Genomic DNA, 24,812 nt, shown 5'->3' on the forward strand with positions numbered 1-24,812 from the left:
TGGAGAATAGAACTCTCCACCTACAACTATGATATCCTGTACGGGCCTGGCAGACTCAATGAGCCCCCTGATGCCCTATCCTGGGGAACGTGTGCTAGCGCACAGCTCGACCAGCTATACGCCCTCCATGCACATCTTTGCCATCTGGGGGTCACCTGATTTTACCATTTCGTGAAAGCCCGGAACCTGCCGTACTCCCTGGAGGACATCAGGACGATGACCAGGGACGGCCAAATCTGCGCTGAGTGCAAACCGCACTTCTACCGTCCTGAAACATCGCAACTTGTCAAGGCCACCCGCCCTTTTGAGCGACTGAGTGTTGACTTTAAGGGCCCCCTTCCCTCTACCCACCACAATGTCTATTTTCTCAATATTATCGACGAGTACTCGCGGTTCCCCTTTGCCATTCCTTGCCCCGACACCACTACCACGTCCGTCATAAAAGACCTGCGCCAGCTCTTCACTCTGTTCGGATATCCCTGCTATATCCACAGTGATAGAGGGTCCTCCTTTATGAGTGATGAGCTGCGCTGGTACCTGCTAGCTAGGGGCATTGCTACTAGTCGGAACACGAGTCATAATCCCCGGAGAAATGGACAGGTGGAGAGGGAGAATGCCACAGTGTGGAAGGCCACACTTTTAACCCTTAAGTCAAAAGGGTTGCCGGTCTCTCAATGGCAGGAGGTCCTCCCTGAGGCACTGCACTCTATCCGCTCTCTGTTATGTACGTTCACCAATGCCACCCCTCACGAGCGCCTATTCTCTTTTCCCAGGAAGTCTGTCACTGGGACCACCCTACCAGTTTGGCTGACGTTCCCAGGGCCAGTGCTGCTCCGGAAACATGAGAGGAGTAATAAATACTCCCCGCTGGTTGAGAGGGTTCACCTTCTACATGCGAACCCCCAGTATGCCTACATGGTCTTACCTGATGGGCGGGAGGACAGGGTCTCCGTCCGCGACCTGGCGCCCGCAGGAGCAGCAGACCACTACCCTGAACACTCCACGGTAACTATGAACCCTGTACCCGAGGTGACACCGCGCACACCAAGCCCTACACAGACTCCTCATGACACTCATATACCGGGAGTCTCGTACGCGTATATACCAGGCACCTCACACCCGCGTGAGGGATCACTGACGCCTCGTGGGCTGACACCTCCAGTTAGGCAGGAACCAGCACAACCTCCGTCTCCGATGCAAGCACCACCGGCACCTGAGCAATCACAGCTGGTGCTACGTAGATCGCAGCGACAGATTCGACCACCTGATAGACTTAACCTGTAAGTAACTTCACCACATGGGGACTCTTTTTAAAACAAGAGGGGGTGAATGTGGTGAACTACATATACCTGTCTGGACACGACCCCTGCTGACTGCTCCTGTGGCTCCTCCCACAGACCCCGGTGTAAAGGCAATCAAGGCCTGAGCCCGGCCTCTCAGTCTCCAGGATGTAGTATGGTGGTCAACCACTGCTTGTTCCTTCTTCCAGTCAATAAAAGCCAATACCTCGCTTTTACGTCTCAGAGTGAGTTATTGATGGTGCATCAGATAGACTGCTTGAAGTTGAACACAAATATAATTTTAGACTACATGTACCATGCAGGAATTTGGAGAAACAAGAAATTAGCTTTTATTGAATATAATTCATTTAATTGCATAATGATGGCTCATGGCCTAGTGGATAAGGCATTGGACTAGTCACCTGAAGGTCACTGGTTCGAGCCTCAGCTGAGGCAGCTTGTTGTGTCCTTGAGCAAGGCACTTAAAAACACATTGCTCTGTAACGACACTGGTGCCAAGCTGCTTGGGTCCTAGTGCCCTTCGCTTAGACAACATTGGTGGTGTGGAGAGAGGAAGGCTTGCAGCTTGGGCAACTGCAGGTCTCCCATACAACCCTGCCCAGGCCTGCGCCCTGGAAACCTTCCAAGGTGCAAATCTATGGTTTTACAGGACTAACGGATACATAATGGTGCTGATGCTTTGCAATAGTTGAATTTAGCTTAAAGTGTTTTGTTGTTGGTCTTCACTTGTACTAAGTGGCTGAGGCTTCTTGCTTAAGTGTCCAGCAAAAATCTGTCAGCATTAATGGATTTCAGTTGCTCTGATATCAGTTCTCCATGACCACAATGTCCCGGTAAAACCTTTCACCAAACTCATAACTGACAGTGACAAGATTTGCAGGGAAGGAGTCTAAATGGGAATGCAGAAAATGAATCTTTAGTGACATGTTACATTTCATGGTTTTGTCTGCTTGAAGCATGTTGTCAACCAGCTGCATGTAGTTTGGTGCTTCGCAGTTGCCAAGAAAATTTTCAACAGCATCCTTGAATGCCTTCCTTGTAATTTCCTCCAGTTCTACTAGAAGTTCTTTGGATTGCCTGTCATTGATGACCATTTTGATTTTTGGACCAGCAAAAAATGCCTTCCTTATTCTTGGTATCAGTTATTCTGGGAAACATCTGTCTTAAATATTGAAATCCTTCACCTATCTTGTTCATTACTCACAAATTTTTTCATAAGCACCAGTTTAAATGAAGAGGAGGCAAAAATATCTACAACACAATGTATAGAATGGTGCGCGTGTGTGTCTGCTTTTATAACCTTTATGTCCTGCCAATGCAGCAGCCACCCTGCCCAGGCATGCCTTGGCAAGATAGAAAACTTTTCAGATTGCGTTTTCTCAATTTCAGAATAACGTTGCATGATTGAGAAATTTCATGGTCAACAGCCCAAAATCCATAAGACACCCAAAAGTATTCAGGAAAGAAAATCTTTGCTGCCTAATGTAATTGAAACAATTGCACTCAGCAACAACCCTAATCAAAGACAAATAAGAATTGAATTGAACTAAGATGTTAACGGCCCTGTGCTATCATCAGTGGGATTATCAGTTGATCTTCAGGAGTTTCGGCCCACTTATGATCAAGACCCCCTCGAGGTGGTGGGCCAGCAGTGCTAAAGCACCACCTCCCACTGATGAGCTTAAAAAACTTGGCATCGGCCTCTATCAGAGTCGTTGGTCGCTTCCATTCAACAGATAGTCTAATCTTCAGGTATCTATGCAACTACTGAAGAGTTTACAAAAGATGGATAGACTGTCCGACTCTCTGCCCCTCTGGACATACAAAGTCCATACCCATGATGATCCTGCCTCTGCTGCCTCAGCTACAGCCTTTTTGGTTGCTGTGTAGGCTTTGCTTTCTTCAACTCAACTAAACCAAACCTGTACTTTCTAAACATTATAAATCGTATCGCCCATCACTTCCAACTTTCTCTTTGATGTTCCCCTGAGAGTGTTCTTCAACATCACAATGATATCCTCATCAAGCCTTTTCATCTGCCATTGCTGGCCACTTGACCATTCTAGATTATATATATGAGAATCTGGAAGATACATTGTGCAACATACTTATGACAACAAAATTTGCTCTGCAGTTGGGCGAATCAACTTTGTAAGGCAACAAGCCTTTGAATCTTTGCTTTTTGGTTATGTTCACTTCATAAAAGATCGTTCAAGAGCTGTTACTTGCAAGAGAACTAGTAAAAGATAGTCAATATTTTGGGTTGTTGAGCAAATTTTAAAAGAGAAGGACATTCCGCTCATCACCATTCTTGCTTTTCTAACAGATAGAGCAGCATCAATGGGAGCATGCACCATGGGGTTATTACTTTTTTGAAAAAGGCTGTAACTAACGTACTTATCATTCATTGTAATTCACAAACACCACCTTGTCCCAAAAAACCCAAGTGATTGTTTGTACAAATCATTAGATACTGTTATCACAGCGGTAAGTAAAGTCCCACACTCTCAATTCTCGACTGTTTCAAGAGTTTTATATTGAGAATGATGAACAGTTTGAACGCTTGCTGTTGCACACTGAAGTCAGATGGCTCTCAAAAGGAAACTACTTGAGATGCTTTTTGAAACTGATTAAAATATTATAAAGTCTTGAATGTTTTATTCAGTAACCAAATCAAGGATACAGTAGATTTTAGTTAATTCGACTACTATTACTGCTCGTGTTTGACTGTTCTGAGATGCACAATAAAACGGACAAATAGTGAACATATCTACCAGATTTTCTATGTTCTAAAGTAAGGACACGGTTCTTATTTAGTTATTTAGAATGCTATTTATTATCTATTTATTTAGTACATTTTGATTATCTTATTTCTCATGGTGGTCGATTAGGCACTTGTGAAGATTTGGTAACTTGTCCACTTGCACATAGCAAACAATGAAATAATCATATCATGTGTTAGGAGGGTTGTTTGAGGAAGAAGTGTTGGTCAAGACTCTAGGAAAACTCCCAATCCTCTTTGCTGGTGCTTCCCTGCATGGCCGGGCCATAGTTTCATAACTTATCTGAGAGACACTGTGGTGCTCCGTCTGGATAGTGAAGCCTCCTTGGATTATGTGCCAAGTTTCTTGAGCTAGAGGTGGCTGACCCAGGATAGCAGCTGTTTACCACCAAACTGAAGCAGCCTTTCACATTGCCAAAGACTTTGTGCCTGTAATGTTAATCCAGTTTTCCTCAGTGTACAGATGCAGAAATTTCCAATATTCTGTGTAGTAGATTACAGTCGAGTCTGTAGCAACCATCAACTTCCCTTTACACCAGGGGTTCCCAACCTTTTTTATGCCATGAACCAATACCACTAAGCAAGAGGTCCATGGAGCCCAGGTTGAGAAGCCCTGCTTTCACCAATTGTCATTAATCTCATTTTATTCTCCCTACATTCAATAGGTTTCAAAGGTACATTTAATGTTAGAGAAATGTATATCATGTATACCCTGAAATTTATTTTCTTCACAAAGAACCATGAAAACAGAGGAGTGCCCCAAAGAATGAATGACAGCTAAACATTAGAACCCCAATACCCTCAGGCCTCCATGCTCAAGCAGCAGCAGGGCAACAACTCCCCCCCACCCCCACCCCCACCAGCAAAAAAGCATCAGCGCCCTCCACCAAGCACTTAAGCATTTAGCAAGCATCAATAAGGAAGCAGAAATGAAACTAACTGGAAAGCTGAACCTACTGGGCCTGAACACCTCCCTCTGCAACTGGATCCTAGACTTCCTGACTGGGAGACCTCAGTCAGTCCGGATCAGGAGCAGCATCTCCAGCACCATCACACTGAGCACGGGGGGGGGGGGGGCCCAGGGTTGTGTGCTCAGTCCACTGCTGTTCACTCTGCTGACCCACGACTGTGCTGCAACACACAGCTCGAACCACATCATCAAGTTTGCCAATGACGTGATCGTGGTGGGTCTCATTAGCAATAACGATGAGTCAGCATACAGAGAGGAGGTGCAGGAGCTAACGGGCTGGTGCAGAGCCAACAACCTGTCCATGAACAAAACCAAAGAGATTGTTGTTGACTTCAGGAGGGCACGAAGTGACCATTCTCTGCTTCTCAGTAGAGATCATTAAGAGCATCAAATTTCTTGGTGTTCCCTTGGCGTAGAATCTCACCTGGTCCCTCAACACCAGCTCCATAGCAAAGAAAGCCCAGCAGCATCTCTACTTTCTGTGAAGGCTGAGGAAAGTCCATCTCCCACCCCTCCCCCATCCTCATCACATTCTACAGGGGTTGTATTAAGAGCATCCCGAGCAGCTGCATCGCTGCCTGGTTTGGAAATTGCACCATCTCGGATTGCAAGACCCTGCAGCAGATAGTGAGGTCAGCTGAAAAGATCATCGGGGTCTCTCTTCCCACCTTTACAGACATTTACACTACTTGCTGCATCTGCAAAGCAAACAGCATTATGAAGGACCCCACACACCCCTTATACAAACACTTCTCCCTCCTGCCATCTGGGAAAAGGCACCGAAGCATTCAGGCTCTCACGACCAGACTATGTAACAGTTTCTTCCCCCAAGCCATCAGACTCCTCAATACCCAGAGCCTGAACTGACACCAACTTACTGCCCTCTACTGTGCCTATCGTCTTGCTTATTATTTATTGTAATGCCTGCACTGTTTTGTGTTCTTTATGCAGTCCTGAGTAGGTTTGTAGTCTAGTGTAGTTTTTTTTTGTCTATGTTGTTTTTACATAGTTCAGTGTAGTTTTTGTATTGTTTCATGTAGCACCACGGTCCTGAAAAACTTTCTCGTTTTTACTGTGTACTGTATATAGCAGTTATGGTCGAAATGACAATAAAAAGTGACTTGACTTGACTGACTACCCATTTGACCGGTAGTTCAACATACCACGGGCTCTCTCTCTCCCTAATAAAGGAAAAAGAGGTGTTCCTGTTTCACAGCAAGAGGGGAGATATAACAAACTACTCACTGATTTACGATGTTAAAAGTTGTTACATTGCTTTTTCTGAGCACTGTGCCCAGACAATCAGCCCCAGAAAGGTACTGCTCTCCAGACACACAACCCACGGCAGTTAACCCACTGCTCCCCATGTTCCATGTTCTCCAGCGACGCCTCAGTCAGGGGCACCAGCCTAGAATCAGCACGTCACCAGAGCCACGAAAATCTGGCACTCTGAAGCGGCACTAGTCTTCCAGGCTGCGTTCTTGGGATATCAAAAAGCTGCCGGTCTTGAGGCCCTGAGAGCAGGTCCCATTCCTGCAGAGAGCCAAATTCAAAGTGTAGCTTCAGGTCAGAATCTTGAAAAGGAAAAAAAGAGCAATGAAAAATAGAAATAGAGCTGTTTCTGAAGATGCAAGCAAAGTAGTTGCTGCTTAGCGCCATCTTGACTTTGCTCCACCCCTCCAATTCTACCATTTACCTGCATGCTTGGGAAACTAACAGTAGCTAATTAACCTACATACCTTCAAAGTACGGGAGGAGACCAGATTGCCCAGAGAATATCTGCATAGTCACAAACTACACTAGAAGGATGGTGGGCTTGAACCCAGTTCCCTGCCGCTGTGAATCTGTGGTTGCAGCAGCTGAGCCACCGTGTCTTTTATTTATCCCATTAACTGTTTTAGTTACAGGCACAATTCAGATCTAGTGAAAGGGCTGCAGGCTGCATCTGATCAAAGTGGGGGAATGTGCAGACTTTAATCTAGCACCGCATCAATTCCCAGAGAATTTATACAAAAGTGAAAGCTTGGGGGGTGCTCATAACCGTACTTGAACTTCAGCATTCTCTTTTTGCTTCTACACATTTCTCAGCCTGGTGCTTGAAGGCACTATTTCTTAGCTATGATTCCAACTGTGGCAGCATTTCTTTAGATCTTCAATTAAGGCACATTTTCCATGAGTGACTGCAGTCTAACCCTTTGTCCCATTGAATCCTCATTACTATAATTCATCACAGGTCCTTTTCATGAAAATCTGAATTAAGATCTAGGATTAATAATCCAGGAGCATGCTTTTAATTTCCAACAAACCAATGAAGGAATTTGTATTCAATTATTTGAAATAAATTTGGACTCAATAGCAGTGACCATGAAAGGACTAGATTTTGGCTTAAGATAAAACTATCTATTTCACTGAGGAAATAAAGCTCTGCTTTCCTATTCTGCCCTTGCTGTGACCCCATAGCCTCCAAAATTTGGTTGTCTCTGAACTGGATTAGGAATTGGATATGGGCAACAAAAATCATCTTTGCTCAGATCATAAGAAGAATTTTCCGTAAGGAAAAAGTCAACCTAAGTAGGGTCTCTGAATTGTTATGTTTCAGAGAGGAAGCAATGCACTGCTTTGTGTTTAACAGTGATGGTGGATCTGAAATTGATTAATCCTGTCAGGCAGGATTAAATTAGGCCTTCTGGGCTTTATCCATGCTGTATACAGTACCGTGCAAAAGTCTCAAACACATACAATTTATATAGCTAAGGTTCCTAAGACTTTTACACAAGTACTGTATTAGTCAATGTAGAGCGGAAAGTGAGTTTGTAAATCTGGTGGGAGCAAAGGATGTTGGGAAAGTTAAGGATGGAGCGTCGCAGGAGAGTGTGAGACCGGGGCTGGTGGGGTGGGGAGGGTGGCATGGATAGAGTTATCCAGACCTGTCTTCCAATTATCCTCTAAGGTTAAGTATCTTAAACAAATGATATTAGAAAAATAAATTATACAATTCCTAATAAATGTGTAAAACCAGATTAGAAAATAATCTAATAATGAAATAGAGGCATATTTTTGAAGTATAATTTGTGCCCCTTCTGTATATTACCTTCCTTCAATAGCCAATTAGAAATAAGGGGAACAAAAGTAAAAATATTTCTGAAATGTGTTCTCCTCCTTGCCAAATGTGCTGCCTCATAGGCTGAGTTGCTTTGAGCAGAATCCTGCTAATTTGAATCTGCTAGGCGTTGCCATGAGGGTATGGGCCTATGCACAAAAGGGATGTCATTGTAGAAAACATGTTAAATGCCTATCTCTGTTAGACTGACCAGTAACTGTTCTATTCTCATTGTAGAAAATATGGAAAAGACTGGAGCTTGCGATATTTTTGAGATGTGGAAAATGACTGAAACGGTGGGGTGGGGGAGGGGTGGTTGTTTATTATTACCTCATTTCACAGTCTACATTAGAAGCAAGAAAAAATATTTTTTACAGCGCTCAGCATAGTGACAGCTAGTTGGAGCTGTTGTCTCACATTCTCCAGTGATCCCAGTTCAATCCTGAACTCTAGCTCTGGTTCTGTGGATTTTTACCAGGTACACTGGTGTCCTTCTACATCTGAAAGATGTGCTTGTTGGTAGGTAAGTTGGCTGCTAAAAAGTTCTCCCAAGTATGATAGACACTGAATGAGTTGATGGGAATGTGGGAAGCAGGATTAACAGGACAATTATTGGGGGAATGGAACTGCTTGGTGAACTGGCATAGACCTGATGAGCTGAAGTGGCCTAGTTTTATGTTGCAAGGCAATAGGAGATAATGGAATATGAAATAATAATAGAATCAAATTGATGCTTTTACTTCAGATTGCTGGAATGCTGATCCTCACTCTCGTCCATTGTTTCCCGGCATCTTGGAGAAGCTCACTGCCATTGAGGAATCTGGCTACTTTGAAATGCCTCAGGATTCATTCCACTCGCTGCAGGAAGAATGGAAGCTGGAGATACAGGAAATGTTTGAGGAACTTAGAGAAAAGGAGAAGGTAGGACATTTAATGGGATTCTTTAACTACTTCCCCTTGCTCCTGGTGTTTTCATCCTCCGCTCTTCATGTGTGAAACAGGAGCAGGTGCTGGACACGTGACCTTTGAGCAAGTGCTGGAGGAACTCAACAGGTCAGGCAGCATCTATAGAGTGAAATAGACAGTCGACATTTCGGGTTGAGACCCTTCATCGAACTTTCCCTCCATAGTTGCTGCCTGACCTGCTGAGTTTCTTATCTGTGTGTGTTGCTGCAGTCTTTTGTTTCTTAATGTGATCCTTGAACCTGCTCTAATCCTCAGGAAGATTATGGCTGAATCTCCTTTCTAGTCATTTCCTGTACAGCTCACCCACTTGCTCTCTAAATTTCTTGGTCTAACTTGCCTATTTCCTTGTGATGGATCCACCGCAAAAAGCATTTGTATGTCAATACTTGCCAATGTTTCATAAAATAAATTGTTTTCCACGCTTCCTACCGAGGCAGATCATGTTATGCTTCCAGGCATTAGATTTTGTCTACCATCTTCTTACCTAAACCTATGTCCGTACTTTAGTAACTTGTCTGCACCCCAGTTCCTCATGTAGCATTGCATTGTAAATAAACTTAGGTATGTGAGACACGGCTCCCCCATCTGGGTAATGGAATCTTAAAGCACAGAAACAAGCCCCTTACCCTCTGAGTTCTATGCTCATCAAAAAGCACCCACGTACATGATTCCCATTTTATTCTCCCCACATTTGCATTAATTCCTTTCCCCCTCCACACTGGATTCATTTCTCACCCGCATACTGTGGGGAATATACAGTAGCTAATCGACTTGCAGACCTGCACGCTTTTGGTCACTGTCTAAGAATCTGCGTTCACCAGGAACTGCGCAGCTGGGAGGAGGAGCTGTCTCGGGCAGCCTTGCAGCAGAAGAATCAAGAGGAGCTTCTGCGGCGCCGCGAGCAGGAGCTGGCCGAGCGAGAGATTGACATTCTGGAGCGGGAACTCAACATCATCTTCCACCAGCTGCACCAGGAGAAACCCAAGGTGAAGAAACGGAAGGGCAACTTCAAAAAGAGCAGGCTCAAACTCAAGGATGGCAACCGGATCAGCCTTCCCTCTGGTGGGTAGCACTGTCAAAGCATCTTCCCTCTACACCACATGCTCATTACATTGGAGCATTAACAAGCCCGTGCTTTAAATGGTAGGAAACCAATCTTGTTTTCCTATCGCTCTCCCCAGCCCTTGTGTCCACCAGCAGGACTTCTCATCCACGGCTTCCCCCTGCCTCCCTGTTCCCTGTCACCACACCTCTCTCCCTCCCCACGTTTTTTGCAAAGCTGTTTCTGAACTCTTTCGAAATTTTGTGCAGATTTCCAGCATAAGATCACCGTACAGGCTTCTCCCACTCTGGACAAGAGGAAGAGCCTGATCAGCAGCAGCTTGAGTCCCCCTGCAAGCCCCACCATCATCCCACGACTCAGGGCATTTCACCGTGAGTATCATTTAATACCCAGGTTGAGAAAAGAACAAAACTCACTTCTACTGAAGCCAATGTCGCATAGTCTTTGCTTCCAGATTGATCACATATTATTTTAAAGAGAATAATAAACCAGCTGTTGTTTGATACTCAGACCATTGGCCACCTGTTGCTCTCAGCATGTAATTTTTATACATTGCATGAAAATCAAACTGGTATAGGAAAGCACATAGCATTACTGAACCCAATGTTTTCCTCTCTTGCTTTTTGCTAGCTACTCCTCACCTGTGCCAGCACTTTACACAGTTGTTGAAAATAAAACAAGTTTGTAATCCTCACGGAACCAAAATTGCAGTGAAGTTCTTCTCTGCTATCAAATTATGTTCTTTGACATTTGCCTTTTGTAGGTCACTGTTAACTCTGTCAGTTGCAATTAATGCATGAATCACCATAAGCCCGCTAACGTAGAGGTTTATTATCAAGCTAATGTAGAGTTTTATAACCAATCTAAGTGAGCTATCTCACTTTGTTGTGGAACCTCAAGTTACTTGCCCTCAAGAGGGGCTCTAATTACCAGACTGTCTGCCTGTTAATAACAAACAGCCACATTTCAAAAGGGGGCATTTATGATAGCTTGTAAAGAGAGATTGGTTCTTGGGAGGTGCCTGGAGAGATTGCAGCAGGCTTAGATTCATAATTCCCATTTCGGGCACCAGATGGCAGTATTTATAACCCATTCAATGCAATAAGAACCATCCGCTCTGGTTTTGCACTGTAGCAGCAATCTTTCAGCTAGCCATTGAAGGTCACATTGGCACAGGAATCTGCATCAAACACGTCTGTGCAAGCTGGTCTTACCTTTGTGTTTGTCTGTTGTGGAGGGCAGGGTGAGTTGGAGCGGGGAGGCCAGCAATGAAAACTGAAATGAAATATTGAATTCATTCCATCAATGGCAGATTTAGTGTCATTACCAAGAGGGGTAGCATAGCACCCTTCATCTTAAGCACTCCCTCCCACCCCATCTGAGTGCTTGTGTGCACACACATACAGTATCTGCACTGGATCTAATTTTTGTTCATCGTCAGACTAATGAATACCTGGCTTGCTGTACGTAATTTTGTATGTACCGGCTACATAGGAAAATGCATTGAGGATGTTACCATGATTAAACACTGTGCTACCAGGGCAAACCAGAAACCATGTCTGACTGCAGAGATTCATGCACTGTTTAGGGATTTGAACGCTGGCTTCAGATCAGGGGATAAGACAACTCTAAAGTCAGCACGATCTGCACTTTCCCATCCCATCAAGAAGGCAAAGCGAGAGCACTCACAGAAAATTCACAGACGCCTTTGTGACACCAGGGACCCAGAGCGTATGTGGCAAGGTATACAAATAATAACAGGTTACAAATCTATCCTGTGTGTCAACAACAGTGATGCCTCCCTTCTTGATAAGGCTGAATGTTTTCTATGCACAATTGGTCGTGATGAATGATGTGACATTGAGGAAAGCCCCCTCTCTCCCCTATGGAACAGGCAGCCTGTCTGGCCGCAGCCGAGGTGAGGAGCGTCTTGGCCAGGGTAAACCCATGCAAAGCTGCAGAGCCAGGCAACGTATCTGGTCATGTGCTGAGAGTTTGTGTGGCACAGCTAACAGAGCTCTTAACGGAAATCTTTAACATCTTCTTTGAAACCTTCCACCATCCCTGCAAGTTTCAAGGCAGCCATCATCATTCTGTTCCCTGGTAACTGGCCTAAACTATTGCCTCCCAAGGACACTGACCTCAACAATCATGATGTGCTTTGAGTGGCAGGTTATGGTTCAGATAAAATCCCACCTTCCAGCTACATTGGACCCTTCACAGTTTGACTACCACTTGAACTGGTGCACTGAAGATGCCATAGCCTTGGCCATCCACTCTGTACTGTCCCACTTTGAAAATGATGCCTCATACACCAGGATGCTATTCATTGACTTCAGCTCAGCACTTAATGCTGTCATCCTTCAAAGGCTGGTGGGTAAACTTTCAACACCCTCCTCTGTAACTGGATCTTGGATTTCAGTCCAAGTTGGCAGCAGCATCTCAAGTTCCATCACGTTGAGCACTGGTGCCCACCACTGCCCCCCCCCCCCCCCACATTGCTGAGTGCTCAGCCACTGCTGTTTATGTGGCTGATTCACAACTGCACTGCCAGATCCAGTTCAACTGCTCTATCAAGTTTACTGATGATACTACCCTGGCCTCATCAACAACAATGATGCGTCAGTATACAGGGAGGAAGTTGAGAGGTTTGTCAAAGAGTGTGAGTACAATAACCTGAGTCTCAACATGGACAAGGCAAAAAAGAAAAAAAGATGGTTGTGGACTTCAGGAAGGCACAGTGCGACCACCCTCCATTGCACATGGATGGCTCTGTTGTAGAGAGAATACCTTGGTGTGCACATACCAGGAGATCTAACCTGTACTCACAACTCCACACTAGTCAAGAAGGCGTAGCTGCATTTGCACTTTCTGCGGAGAATGAAGCTTGCAGGCTGCCTGCCCCCATTCTAACAACCTTCTGCACAAGCGCCATCAAGGGTGTCTTGTCTGGCTGCACCATTGTGTGGTGCAGAAGCTGCAAGACAAAACCCTACAGAGGATAATTAAAAACTGCGGAGAGGATCGCCATGGTGACATTTACTGGGAACATTGTTATACGAGGGGCCTGAAGCATTGTTGAGGACATCCCGCAATCTCTTTGACCCTCTACTGTGAGGAAGGAGGTACAGGAGTGTCAGAACCAGGACTGCCAGTCTGGGTAACAACTTCTTTCCCCAGGCAGTGAGACTAATTAATGCCCTTGAAACCACTGAGGCCTCATCACTAGAACAGTGAGCTGTTCACTTCTTGTTGCACTGTTTACTGTTTACCTGTGCAGCTCACTAAATGCATTTTGTATTATATTTTACAAGATTATTTGTGGTAATATTTTATGTGCTATGTGTGTATATTTTGTGGGTGTGCCATGGTCCAGAGGAACAATGTTTCGTTTGATTGTATATATGTATAGTCAGATGATAATAAACTTGGAACTTGAACTTACAGGAGGATGCTCCTAGATGACTGGATGGTTGTAATGATATAAGTAATTTAAATACAATGGGGCACGTCGGAACAGTACATTTTGGCCCAATTAACCAGCTGCCCCAATTAGCATGAAGTTTCATTAAAATAGTTATAAGGGTATGAAAAAAACACAAGCTGCAATTTAACTGAGTAACAAGATATGTATTTAACTGAAATATAGAACATTATCAGGACCACTCCAGTATCATAAATTTGTTCCTAATTGTTATCAACAGAGGAATTCATCCAGTGTGCCTGTACATTTTTGCATTCTTTTGATTGACTGTAAATGAACAAAATAAGTGTAGACATCCATTGTAGATAATAGACTGCCTTCATACAATACTTTTGACGATTATGTCCTCCAAATCTTCATTTTCCTTGTGACATTCAAGATAATTGTTGATACCTTCAAATTCTTCGTAGGTCATAACTTGTTGAAGTAAGAAATCATTTCATTTTCTCTCCTGGCAGTTCCTTGCACCTCAAAGCCTGAATGCTTGAAACCGCATTGAACAAAACAGTTCTGAATTGTCTGAATGCTTATTTCTCATAAATTATTAGTGATAAAGATCACTGCTTTTAGAACTCATGGCATGAAACTGATGCTCTTTAAAAACTGCTCACTCTGAGAGTGTAGTGTCTAACAGCCACTCAGAGCATGCATCTGACTCTAGTTAGAAATTGTTTAGCAGAAGTCTCCTACCCCAATTAAGCAGCATGATGTTCCAAGGAAATGAAGAGAATCCCAGCTATTTTCACAGTTAGTTTTTGTTCTTTAAGAGTTGTCCCAAATAAGCGGCCATTGTCAGAGTGTGCCTGTGATAGAGTGTGAAGGCTTTGGCTTAACAGGCTTCAGCATGAACAGGCAAAGGCACAGGTAAGAAGAGGCAAGCCTTTATCTTTTTTGGTATACAGTAGTTAGGATGGAATACTCCTGCCAGATGTGGGAATTCGGGATACCTGACGGTTTCCCTGATGACTACATCTGTGGGAAGTGCACCCAGCTTCAGCGCCAGACTGACCAGGTCAAGAAGTTGGAGCTGGAGTTGAATGTGCTCAAGGTCATCAGGGAGCCGAAGATATTATAGATGGGCCTTTGAAGAGGTGGTTGCACATAGAATACAAGCTTTGGACAGTGGATGGGAGACCACCAGGAGAGGTAAAGGGTTTAAGAAATTAGTGCAAGGTTCCCCTGTGACTGTTCCCCTCAGCAACAGGTACTGCTGGGAGGGGTGGCCCATCTGATCACTGTAGCAGCTGCCAGGCTGGTGGCACTGTGGCTGGCTTTGAGCCTCAACACGGAGGGGTAAAGTCAGGCAGTACGATAGTTACAGGGGACGGGATGGTTAGGGGCACAGAAAGGAGATTCTGTGGCCATAAAACAGAGATCAGGATAGTGTGTTGCCTCCCAGGTGCTGGAGTCCAAGATGTATTGGAGCAGCTGCAGGATATTTCATAGGGGAAAGGGGAACAGCCAGAGTTTGTGGTGTATATTGTCACCAATGACATAGACAGAAAAGGGGAAGAGATCCTACGCAGTGAGTATATAGACTTAGGAAAGAGGCTGAAGGACCTCCAAGGTTGTAATCTCTGGATTACTCCCTGTGCCAGGGGTTAGTGCAGGTAGGAGTGGGGTGATAGTGTGGATGAATGAGTGGCTGCAGAGATGGTGGAGGGGGAAGGGTTTCAAGTTCTTGGATCAGTGCCAGGATGGAGATCAGTGGGGAGGTCTTGAATGGTAGTGAGGGAGGTGAGCAGGGGCAGGTGTAGCACTTGTTCCACTTACAAGGATCTCCCTCCTGGCAGTAACCCTTGAAAGCAAAACAAGTGCTATACCTGCCCCTACACCTCTTCCCTCACTACTATTCAGGGCCTCAAATGGACCTACCAGGTGAAGCAACACTCCACCTGTGAGTCTGTTGGGGTTATCTACTGTACCCAGTGCTGCCCATGTGGCCTTCTGTATATTGGTGAGACACAGCATAGATTAGGATTCTGCTTTGCCGAGCACCTACGTTCTGTCTGCCAGAAAAAGCGGGATCTTCTAGTGGCCACCCATTTTGATTCCACTTCCCATTCCCATTCTGACATGTCAATCCATGGCCTCCTCTACTGTTGTGATGAGGCCACATAGGTTAGAGGAACAACACCTCATATCCTGTCTGGATTGCCTTCAGCCTGATGGCATGAATATCAATTTCTCTAACTTTGAGTAATGCCCCCTCCCTTCACCCCTACATCCTCCCTCTGGTGCTCCTCCCCCTTTTCTTTCTTCCATGGCCTCTGTCCTCTCCTATTAGATTCTCTCTACTCCAGCCCTGTATCTCTTTCACCAATCAACTTCCCAATTCTTTACTTCACCCCACCCCCTTTCCTGGTTTCACCTTTCACCTTGTGGTTCTTCCTCCCCTCCATCCACTTTCTTACTCTGACTCCTCATCATTTTTTACTTCAGTCCTGATGAAGGGTTTCAGCCTGAAACATCCACTATACTCTTTTCCATAGATGCTACCTGACCTGCTGAGTTCCTCCAGCAATTTGTGTGTGTTGAATGGAAAATACTAGTTCAAATTGTTAGGAATCGTGGGCAAAAAGGGAAATTTAATAAAATTTCCACTAAATAATAATATTTACTGATGTTTTAGAAGGTGTATTCTACAATTTTATTCATTTTCTAAAATATGAGAGCTAACCATTATAATTCGTGTAGTTAGATTTTCATATACAATGCAATGTGTCTGCCTGGCCTCATTGTTTAAAGAGTAGAAAATTGAATCAGTGTTTATTAGTCCTGATATGTCCCTGAACTGATAATCTATGGAACTGGGAGTTGTGAAATCCAGTCACTTCCTTATGGTTAAATAGATTGTTGACTGTCATCATAAGAAGTTCAGCCATGTGAGTGAGGGCCCAGAGTGCTGGGAAGAGTGGGTCACCAGATGTTGGGGCTCTGATACATAATAGATTGATTCCAAGCTATATGTAGTTAGCTCTAGTAGATTGAAACCTTGCTAGGCAAGGGGAATAAAAATTCAACATGTTGAATAACCTTAAATTATTTTGCCAGTGACTGATATGAAACTACTGGGATAAACGGCCATCTTTTTAACCTCTTCATAGTAACACCAGGTGAAAGCAATAAGACCTGGGGCCGCAGTTCAATGTTTCAGCGAGAAGAGTGTGATGAAGATGAGAAAAAGGGGCATAAAAAGAAAGGTTGGACATGGGGCCCCAGCTCTTTGTACCAGAAGGACCTTGGTGGTGTGGAGGAGAGGTAAGAGAAGAACCTTTAATTTCTATTGCTGCACAAGAATCTTTCTTTTTAATGTGTTGTCATAAAGTTCATGTATTTTCAGATTTAAAAAGTAATTCATGATGGATAATCCTATGAAGTTAATGGTACCCTGCATCCATGGGTCGCTGATAGTCTATGTGTCCCTAGCCTAGCGCATGCTTTGTCCATTGGTGTTCTTTTTTTATCTTACTTTGTTTTGTTCTTTCCATATAGCCCGAGGTAGAAAAATCTTGAAAGGCTAGGGGAAGAGGTGTAGCTGAGCCTGATTTTGAGGGAACCCACTTAGCTCCCAGAAATCATGGTGTAATTTAGTGTGTTGACATCTTTGAATACAACCTGCTTCAGTTACTTGACACATTGCTGTGTGGTTTCCACATGGATCTCCTTTGACAAAGTTCCACAACCAGGAATCTTTGGGTTCTTGCCAATGTTTAGACCACGTGCCTGCACAGTTGTCACAAGTATCAAACCTGTCTTCTTCAGGTAAAATACTGATTTATTTTCACTGGAAATGTTTTCCTACATTACTTTTTTGGGATGTCACTATGTGTTGATCATGTAAGATTAAGTGTTTGTTTCATTAATTATTTATATGGAGTCTGGTGGTACTGTAGCGGTGTGCTACACGCAGTGCTAAAATTACGACACGGAGTCGGTAACTGCAGTCGAAGGAAAAAACTTTATTCGAAAACTTCAGCCTCACTTTTAAGCCTCTGTCAACCGGCCCCCCAAGGCGCAGAGGCTCCAAAGCTCTGTGCTCGCAAACCCCCGTAGGCTATCTAATTGTGAGTCGGTTCGGATACGCCAGGAAATGGGTCGCCATAGTACCAAACTAAAGGTGTTTATTAGTAAACTACACAATACAATATTAAAAATGCAAATATACATATAAAACAAGTTAGCAGTAATAAACCTAAAAGTGTAGAAATAATAATAATCAATAATAAACAAGCTCTATCGATGTCTAGGGGTAAATGAATTGTCATAGGAAAGTATAGAGTTCAGTTCATAAATGCTGAGGTGGTTATGGTTGTTGTGTTGAAATCATTGGAGAGAGAGAGAGAGCGAGCGAGATGTAACAGCAACAGCTGCGGCAGGCAAACCTTTTGTGGCTTTCTTAATCCGTCGTGTCGTTGTGTCCATTCAGTTATGACCCCTCTGTTCTTCAGCTAGACCGTTCTTCTGTGGTGGACTCGTCACTCTGGCATGAGTGGACACACACACAAGTCTCCACCGGCCCTGCTGTAACACTGTGAGATTTACTGACCGATCTCCTGATTCGGTCTCCGAAGCCCCCATCTTTCTGTGGGTTCCCAACACTCAGTCAGTGTCCACTGGTGTGTCTGAAGGGTGTCTCTCCAGACCTGTCTTTTATCCCCACTCACGGTGTCTCAGCTATCCATCAACTCTGAATGACCGTGTCCATCAAATCAGGCCACTCCTGCTATCTCCTGAGGAATGTTAACAAGCCAAGTACAGTCCTTATAGTGAAAGGTAAATAATCCAGGAAGTCAAAATACAATAAATCAACAGTCTCTCTCTCCCTCTTATCTGTAGCAAATGTTCTTGCCTGGGCTTTATCTCTCTCTCTCTCTCAGTAGCAGCATAGCAACAGAAATAGTTTGTAGTTCTCGGGTGGGGGGGGTGGAGGAATGGTTAAATCTGCACCCCATTTCCATCAGGTCTGTTCATCACTCATAACAATAGTGATATTAATCTAACTACCAGAACATCAATAACTCTCTCTTGCAAATAACTACCATTGTCAGAGTTGCAATTTTGCCACACATTAACAAGTTCAAGTTTATTGTCATTTAACCATATGCATGAATATAGCTAAGTGAAACATTGTTCCTGTGGAGCCAAAGTGCAAAATATAGTGCATATAGACACACACAGCATGTTACTCTCTAATCAACTGATCTGTGTTTGAGTGTCATGTTCAAGCTATCCTATTTAGTTTTGTCTGTACTAACCTGCACATCTACTCTTATGTCTTGTACCTCTGCACTCCTGGATCCCATTATTCCCGTTCCTGTATTCATTATCCATACAGAATGTGACTTCTTTTTATTCTGGCAACAAATGCACCACTTCAAACCCAACCTGAAGTGAATTATTTATAAACTACAATTGCATTCCTCAAGCACATCAATGGTATGAATTCTGTTCCATGCTTTGTGCGACACATTGCATTCCCGTATTGTTCATACACTTTAGACTAGACTGAAATATCCTTTTAAGTCTGCCTCACAGGATGAACACCCATCCTCTGGAACTGTAAGCAAGATATTATTCATGGAACAACTTCCAAATATCTACAGAACATGTCATTGATAAGTTCCTGTGAGTCTACTAGCCTGCATATTTGCTCCAGTTCTGATAATTGTCTGAGATCCTTCACATCACTCTTTATTAAGACCATAAGACATAGGAGCAGAATTAGGCCATTCAGTCCATCTAGTCAGCTCTGATTGCATTTGCCTTCCTTACCACCGAGTCAACCTGAAGTTAACTTTTAGGGAATCCTGCACGAGCACTCACAGGTCCCTTTGCACCTCTCTGAATTCTGAATTCTCTCCCTGTTTAGAAAATAGTTTGCACCTTAATTTCTTCTGCTGAAGTGCTTGATCATACACTTCCCTACACTTCCATGTATTCCATCTATCACTTCTTTGCCTATCTGCAAATCTGTCTAAATCCTCCTGTAGACTTCATGCTTCCGGAATTCCACCTGCCCCTCCGGCTATGTTTGTATCTTCTGCAAACTCGGCCACAAAGCCATCAATTCTGTCATCTATATCATTGACATATAACTTGAAAAGTGGCAGTTTCACCATCAATCCCTGTGGAACCCCACTAGTTATCAGCAGCCAATCAGAAAAGGCCCCCTTTATTCTCACTCTTTGCCTCCTGCCAGTTAGCTAATCTTCATTAATGAGATTACATTTCCTTTTACTTTTAAAAAGAGGCATCAAAACTGGGGATAAAAATCATATTTGTAGATATTTGAATAAATTATAAGATTGTAGCCATGTGCTACACACAGCGCTGAAATAACGACACACAGTCGGTAAGTCATTTCGAAACTAGTTTATTCAAACTTCGCGGTGCTGGTATTTAATCCCTAGCGCCCGCCCTCTCTGGGCAGAAATGACGTCAGAGGTGCATTACCTGCTCTCCCTGCGTGCTGGCTATTTGTGAGCCGGTTCGCCTGCGCAGAAAGTCTGGATCAGCCTCTGTTTGGGAGGTCTGCCTCTGCACCGTGGTGCCTGAACCTCGACCGGCTTCACCAAGTCCACATGGGCTGGTTTGAGTCGGTCCACCATGAAAACCTCCTCTTTCCCCCCAATGTCCAGAATGTATGTGGACCCATTGTTGTTGATCACCTTGAACGGCCCCTCATAAGGCCGCTGTAGCGGTGCCCGGTGTCCACCCCTTGCACAAATACAAACTTACAGTTCTGCAGGTCTTTGGGTACATGGGTCGGGGTCCGTCCGTGCTGTGAAGTCGGTACGGGGGCCAGGTTGCCGAGCCTCTTGCGTAGTCTGTCCAGGACTGCTGCGGGTTCTTCCTCTTGCCCCCTTGGGACTGGTATGAACTCTCCCGGGACAGCCAGGGGCGCGCCATACACCAACTTGGCCTGCGAGGCGTGCAGATCCTCTTTGGGCTCTGTGCGAATTCCAAGCAGGACTCAGGGAAGCTCGTCCACCCAGTTAGGTCCTCTCAGGCGGGCCATGAGAGCCGACTTCAAGTGACAGTGGAAGCGTTCCACCAGTCCGTTCGACTGTAGGTGGTAGGCAGTTGTGTGGTGTAGCTGCGTTCCAACAGGCTGGCCACAGCCGACCACAGGCTGGAGGTGAACTGGGCGCCTCTGTTGGAGGTAATGTGGGCTGGTACCCTGAAGCTTGCTACCCAGGTTGCAATCAGTGCTCGGGCGCAGGAATTGACAGATGTGTCAGTGAGCGGGACCGCCTCTGGCCACCTCGTGAACCGGTCTACCATAGTTAGGAGGTACCACGCTCTTTGGGACACTGGTAGGGGGCCCACGATATCCACATGAATGTGGTCGAACCTCCGGTGGGTGGGTTCAAACTGCTGCGGCGGGGCTTTAGTGTGCCGCTGCACCTTGGCTGTTTGGCACTGCGCGCATGTTCTGGCCCATTCACTGACCTGCTTGCGAAGTCCATGCCACGTGAACTTGCTGGAGACCAGCCGGATGGTTATCCTGATAGATGGGTGCGCCAAACCGTGTATGGAGTCGAAAACTCGCCGCCTTCAGGCTGCCGGGACAATGGGGCGAGGTTGGCTTGTAGCCATGACGCACAGGAGGGTCCTCTCACCTGGGCCTACGAGAAAGTCTTGCAGCTCCAAACCCGAGACTGTGGTCCTGTAGCTGGGCATCTCATCGTCTGCCTGCTGCGCCGCCGCCAGTGCTGCATAGTCCACCCACAGGGACAGGGCCTGGACAGCTGGTCTGGAGAGTGCGTCTGCCACAATGTTGTCCTTTCCCAAGACATGCCGGATGTCCTTTGTGTACTCGGATATGTAGGACAGATGTTGCTGCTGGCGAGCCGACCAGCGATTGGACACCTTCGTGAATGCGCAGGTCAATGGTTTGTGGTCCATGAACGTGGTGAACGGCCTGCTTTCTAAGAAGCACCTGAAATGCCGAATTGCCAAATACAGTGCCAACAGCTCCCGGTCGAAAGCACTGTACTTGAGTTCGGGTGGTCGTAGGTGCTTGCTGAAGAACGCCAGGGGTTGCCAGCGCCCCTCGATGAGCTGCTCCAGCTCCCCAACGACTGCTGTGTCGGATGTGTCCACCGTGAGGGCGGTCAGAATGTCCGTTCTGGGGTGCACCAGCATCGCGGCATCTGCCAAGGCTTCCCTGGCTTTAACGAAAGCAGCCGCGGCCTCCTCATCCCAAGTAATGTCCTTGCCTTTACCTGACATCAAGGTGTACAAAGGGCACATGATATGGGCTGCTGAGGGGAGGAAACGGTGGTAGAAGTTCACCATACCAACGAACTCCTGCAGGCCTTTGACCGTGTTGGGCTGGGCAAAGTGGCGGATCGCGTCTACCTTGGCGGGCAGAGGTGTTGCCCCGTCTTTGGTAATCCTGTGGCCCAGGAAGTCAATGGTATCGAAACCGAACTGGCATTTGGCCGGGTTGATCGCGAGGCCGAAATCACTCAGGCGGGAGTAGAGCTGGCGGAGGTGGGACGGATGCTCCTGACGACTACTGCTGGCTATAACGATGTCGTCCAAATAGATGAACGCAAAGTCCAGGTCGCGTCCCACTGCATCCATTAGCCGCCGGAATGTCTGTGCGGCATTCTTCAGGCCGAACGGCATCCGGGGGAACTCGAACAGGCCGAACGGGGTGATAAGAGCAGTTTTGGGGATGTCTTCAGGGTGTACCAGGATTTGATGATACCACTGGACGAGGTCTACTTTGGAAAATATTCTTGCCCCATACAGGTTTGCTGCAACGTCCTGTGTGTGCAGCACAGGGTAGCGGTCTGGAGTTGTAGTCTCGTTCAGTCTGTGGTAGTCGCCACATGGTCTCCAACCCCCGGCTGCTTTGGACACCATGTGCAGGGGGGAGGCCCACAGGCTGTCGGACCTCCGTACGATCCCCAATTCCTCCATCCTCTTGAACTCCTCCTTCGCTCTTCCGGGGGGAGCCTTCGTGCGCGGGCGTGGATGGGTGGTCCCTGGGTCGGAATGTGGTGCTGTACCCCGTGTCTGGGCATGGCTGCCGTGAACTGCGGTGCCAAAATTGATGGAAAGTCCACCAGGATTCTGGTGAATTCATTGTCCAACAGCGTGATGGAGTCCAGGTGTGGGGCCGGCAACTTGGCTTCACCCAGCGAGAACGTCTGGAAAGTCTTGGCATGTACCAGTCTTTTCCCTTGCAAGTCGACCAGCAGGCTGTGAGCTCGCAAGAAGTCCACCCCCAGGAGCGGTTGGGCCACCGCGACCAGTGTGTCCTATGTGAGCTGGCTGGTGCCGAACTGCAGCTGCACTGTGCGGGTGCCGTAGGTCCGTATCGTGCTGTCGTTAGCAGCCCTCAGGGTGGGTCCTGGCTTCCTGTTGCGGGTGTCGTACCCCGTCAGGGGCAAGATGCTGATTTCTGCTCCGGTGTCGACCAAGAAGTGGCGTCCCGACTGTTTGTCCCAGACGTACAAGAGGCTGTCCTGGGACTATGATGTCGTAGCTAGTACAGAGACTTGGGGGAGGGGGGAGGGGGGGGGAGAGAGAGAGAGAGAGAGAGAGAGAGAGAAATGAGTGCTTAATGTCCCAGGATTTAGATGGTTTAGAAAAGATAGAGAGGGAGGTAAAAGAGGTGGTGGAACTGTGCTACTTATCAGGGACAGTATCACTGGGGCACTCAGAGGAAACATAATGGAGGACTCATCCATTGAATCCATATGGGTAGAAAATTATTAAGGATAAGATTTATGAGCATTTGGAAAACCATTGTTTAATTAAGGAGAGCCAACATGTCTTTGTGTGGGGCAAGTTGCGACTTACTGACCTGATCGATGAGGTGACAAGGGTGATTGATGAGGGCAGAGCTGTGGATGTTGTTTACATGGATTTTAGTGGCGTGTTTGAGAAGTCCCTCGTGGAGGCTCATCCAGAATGCATGGGGTTCATGGTTGATTGGCTGTTCGGATTCAGAACTGGCTTGCGTATGGAAGACCAAGGTAGTGGTTGAAGGGATTTATTCCAACTGGAGGTCTGTGATTAGTGGTGTTCTGCAAGGAGCAGCATTGGGGATCTCTGCTGTTTGTGATGAATGTGATTGACCTGGATGAAAATGTAGATGGGTAGGGTTAGTAAGTTTGCAAATTATATCAAGATTGGTGGTGTTGTGGTTAGCAATGAAGTCTGGCAAAGAATACAATGAGATATAGATCAGTTTTTGATATAGGCGGAAAAACAGCAGATGGAGTTTAACCCAGCCAATGTGAAGTGTTGCACCTTGGTGGGCTAAACATGAGGAAACAGCATACTCTCAAGGGAAAGACCCTTAACAATGTTGATGAGCCGAGGAATCCTGGAGTCAAAGTTCATAGCTCCTTGACAGTGGCTACACAGGTCGATAGGGTGGTTAAGAAGTCATATGACATGCTTGTCTTTATTAGTCAAGGCATTGAGTTCAATAGCCAGGGAGTTACATTGCTTTATAGAACCCTAGTTAGGCTGCATCTGGAGTATTGCATACAGTTCTGATCGCCCCATTACGGGAACAATGTCAAGGCTTGTGTTGTTTTTGCTGGAGTGGTGGATACTGAGGGGAGATCTGATTGAGGTTTATAAGAGTATGAGAGGCATAGACAGGGGACAGACAAGATCTTTTTTCCAAGAATTGAAATGTCTAATACCAGAGGGTATATATATAGGCTGAGAGGGGGTAATTTTAAAGGAGTTGTGTGGTGAACTACATATACCTGTCTGGACACGCCCCCTGCTGACTGCTGCTGTGGCTCCTCCCACAGACCCCTGTATAAAGGTGATTGAGGCCCGAACCCTGCCTCTCAGTCTCCAGGATGTAGTATGGTGGTCAACCACTGCTTGTTCCTTCTTCCAGTCAATAAAAGCCAATATCTCGCCTTTACGTCTCAGAGAGAGTTATTGATGGTGCATCAAGTTGTGAGGGTCATGGTTTCTACGCACTGAGAGGTGGTTGTCTGGAATGCACTGCCTGGAAGAGGCAGAAACGTTACAGACTTTAAGGAGATGTTTAGGTAGATAAATGAATGTGAAAAACATGGAAGATTATGGACATTTTGTGGGCAGAAGTAATTAGTTTAGTTAGCCATTGATTGCTTTCTTTCCTTTTACAATATTT

The 24,812-nt window shown here is 45.7% G+C and overlaps 1 protein-coding gene across 1 annotated transcript in view; it reads left to right on the plus strand.

Moving 5' to 3' along the window:
• map3k9 (mitogen-activated protein kinase kinase kinase 9) overlaps window positions 1-24,812 on the plus strand; it is a 373,986-nt gene that overhangs the window by 323,286 nt on the left and 25,888 nt on the right. The window contains exons 5-8 of the mRNA XM_059990213.1: window positions 8,899-9,074; window positions 9,941-10,181; window positions 10,431-10,553; window positions 16,774-16,927. Of these exons, the coding sequence (XP_059846196.1) occupies window positions 8,899-9,074; window positions 9,941-10,181; window positions 10,431-10,553; window positions 16,774-16,927 (694 nt within the window). The remainder of the gene's footprint in view (window positions 1-8,898; window positions 9,075-9,940; window positions 10,182-10,430; window positions 10,554-16,773; window positions 16,928-24,812) is intronic.

Source organism: Hypanus sabinus, chromosome 2 (genome assembly GCF_030144855.1).
Source record: "Hypanus sabinus isolate sHypSab1 chromosome 2, sHypSab1.hap1, whole genome shotgun sequence".
NCBI lineage: Eukaryota > Metazoa > Chordata > Chondrichthyes > Myliobatiformes > Dasyatidae > Hypanus > Hypanus sabinus.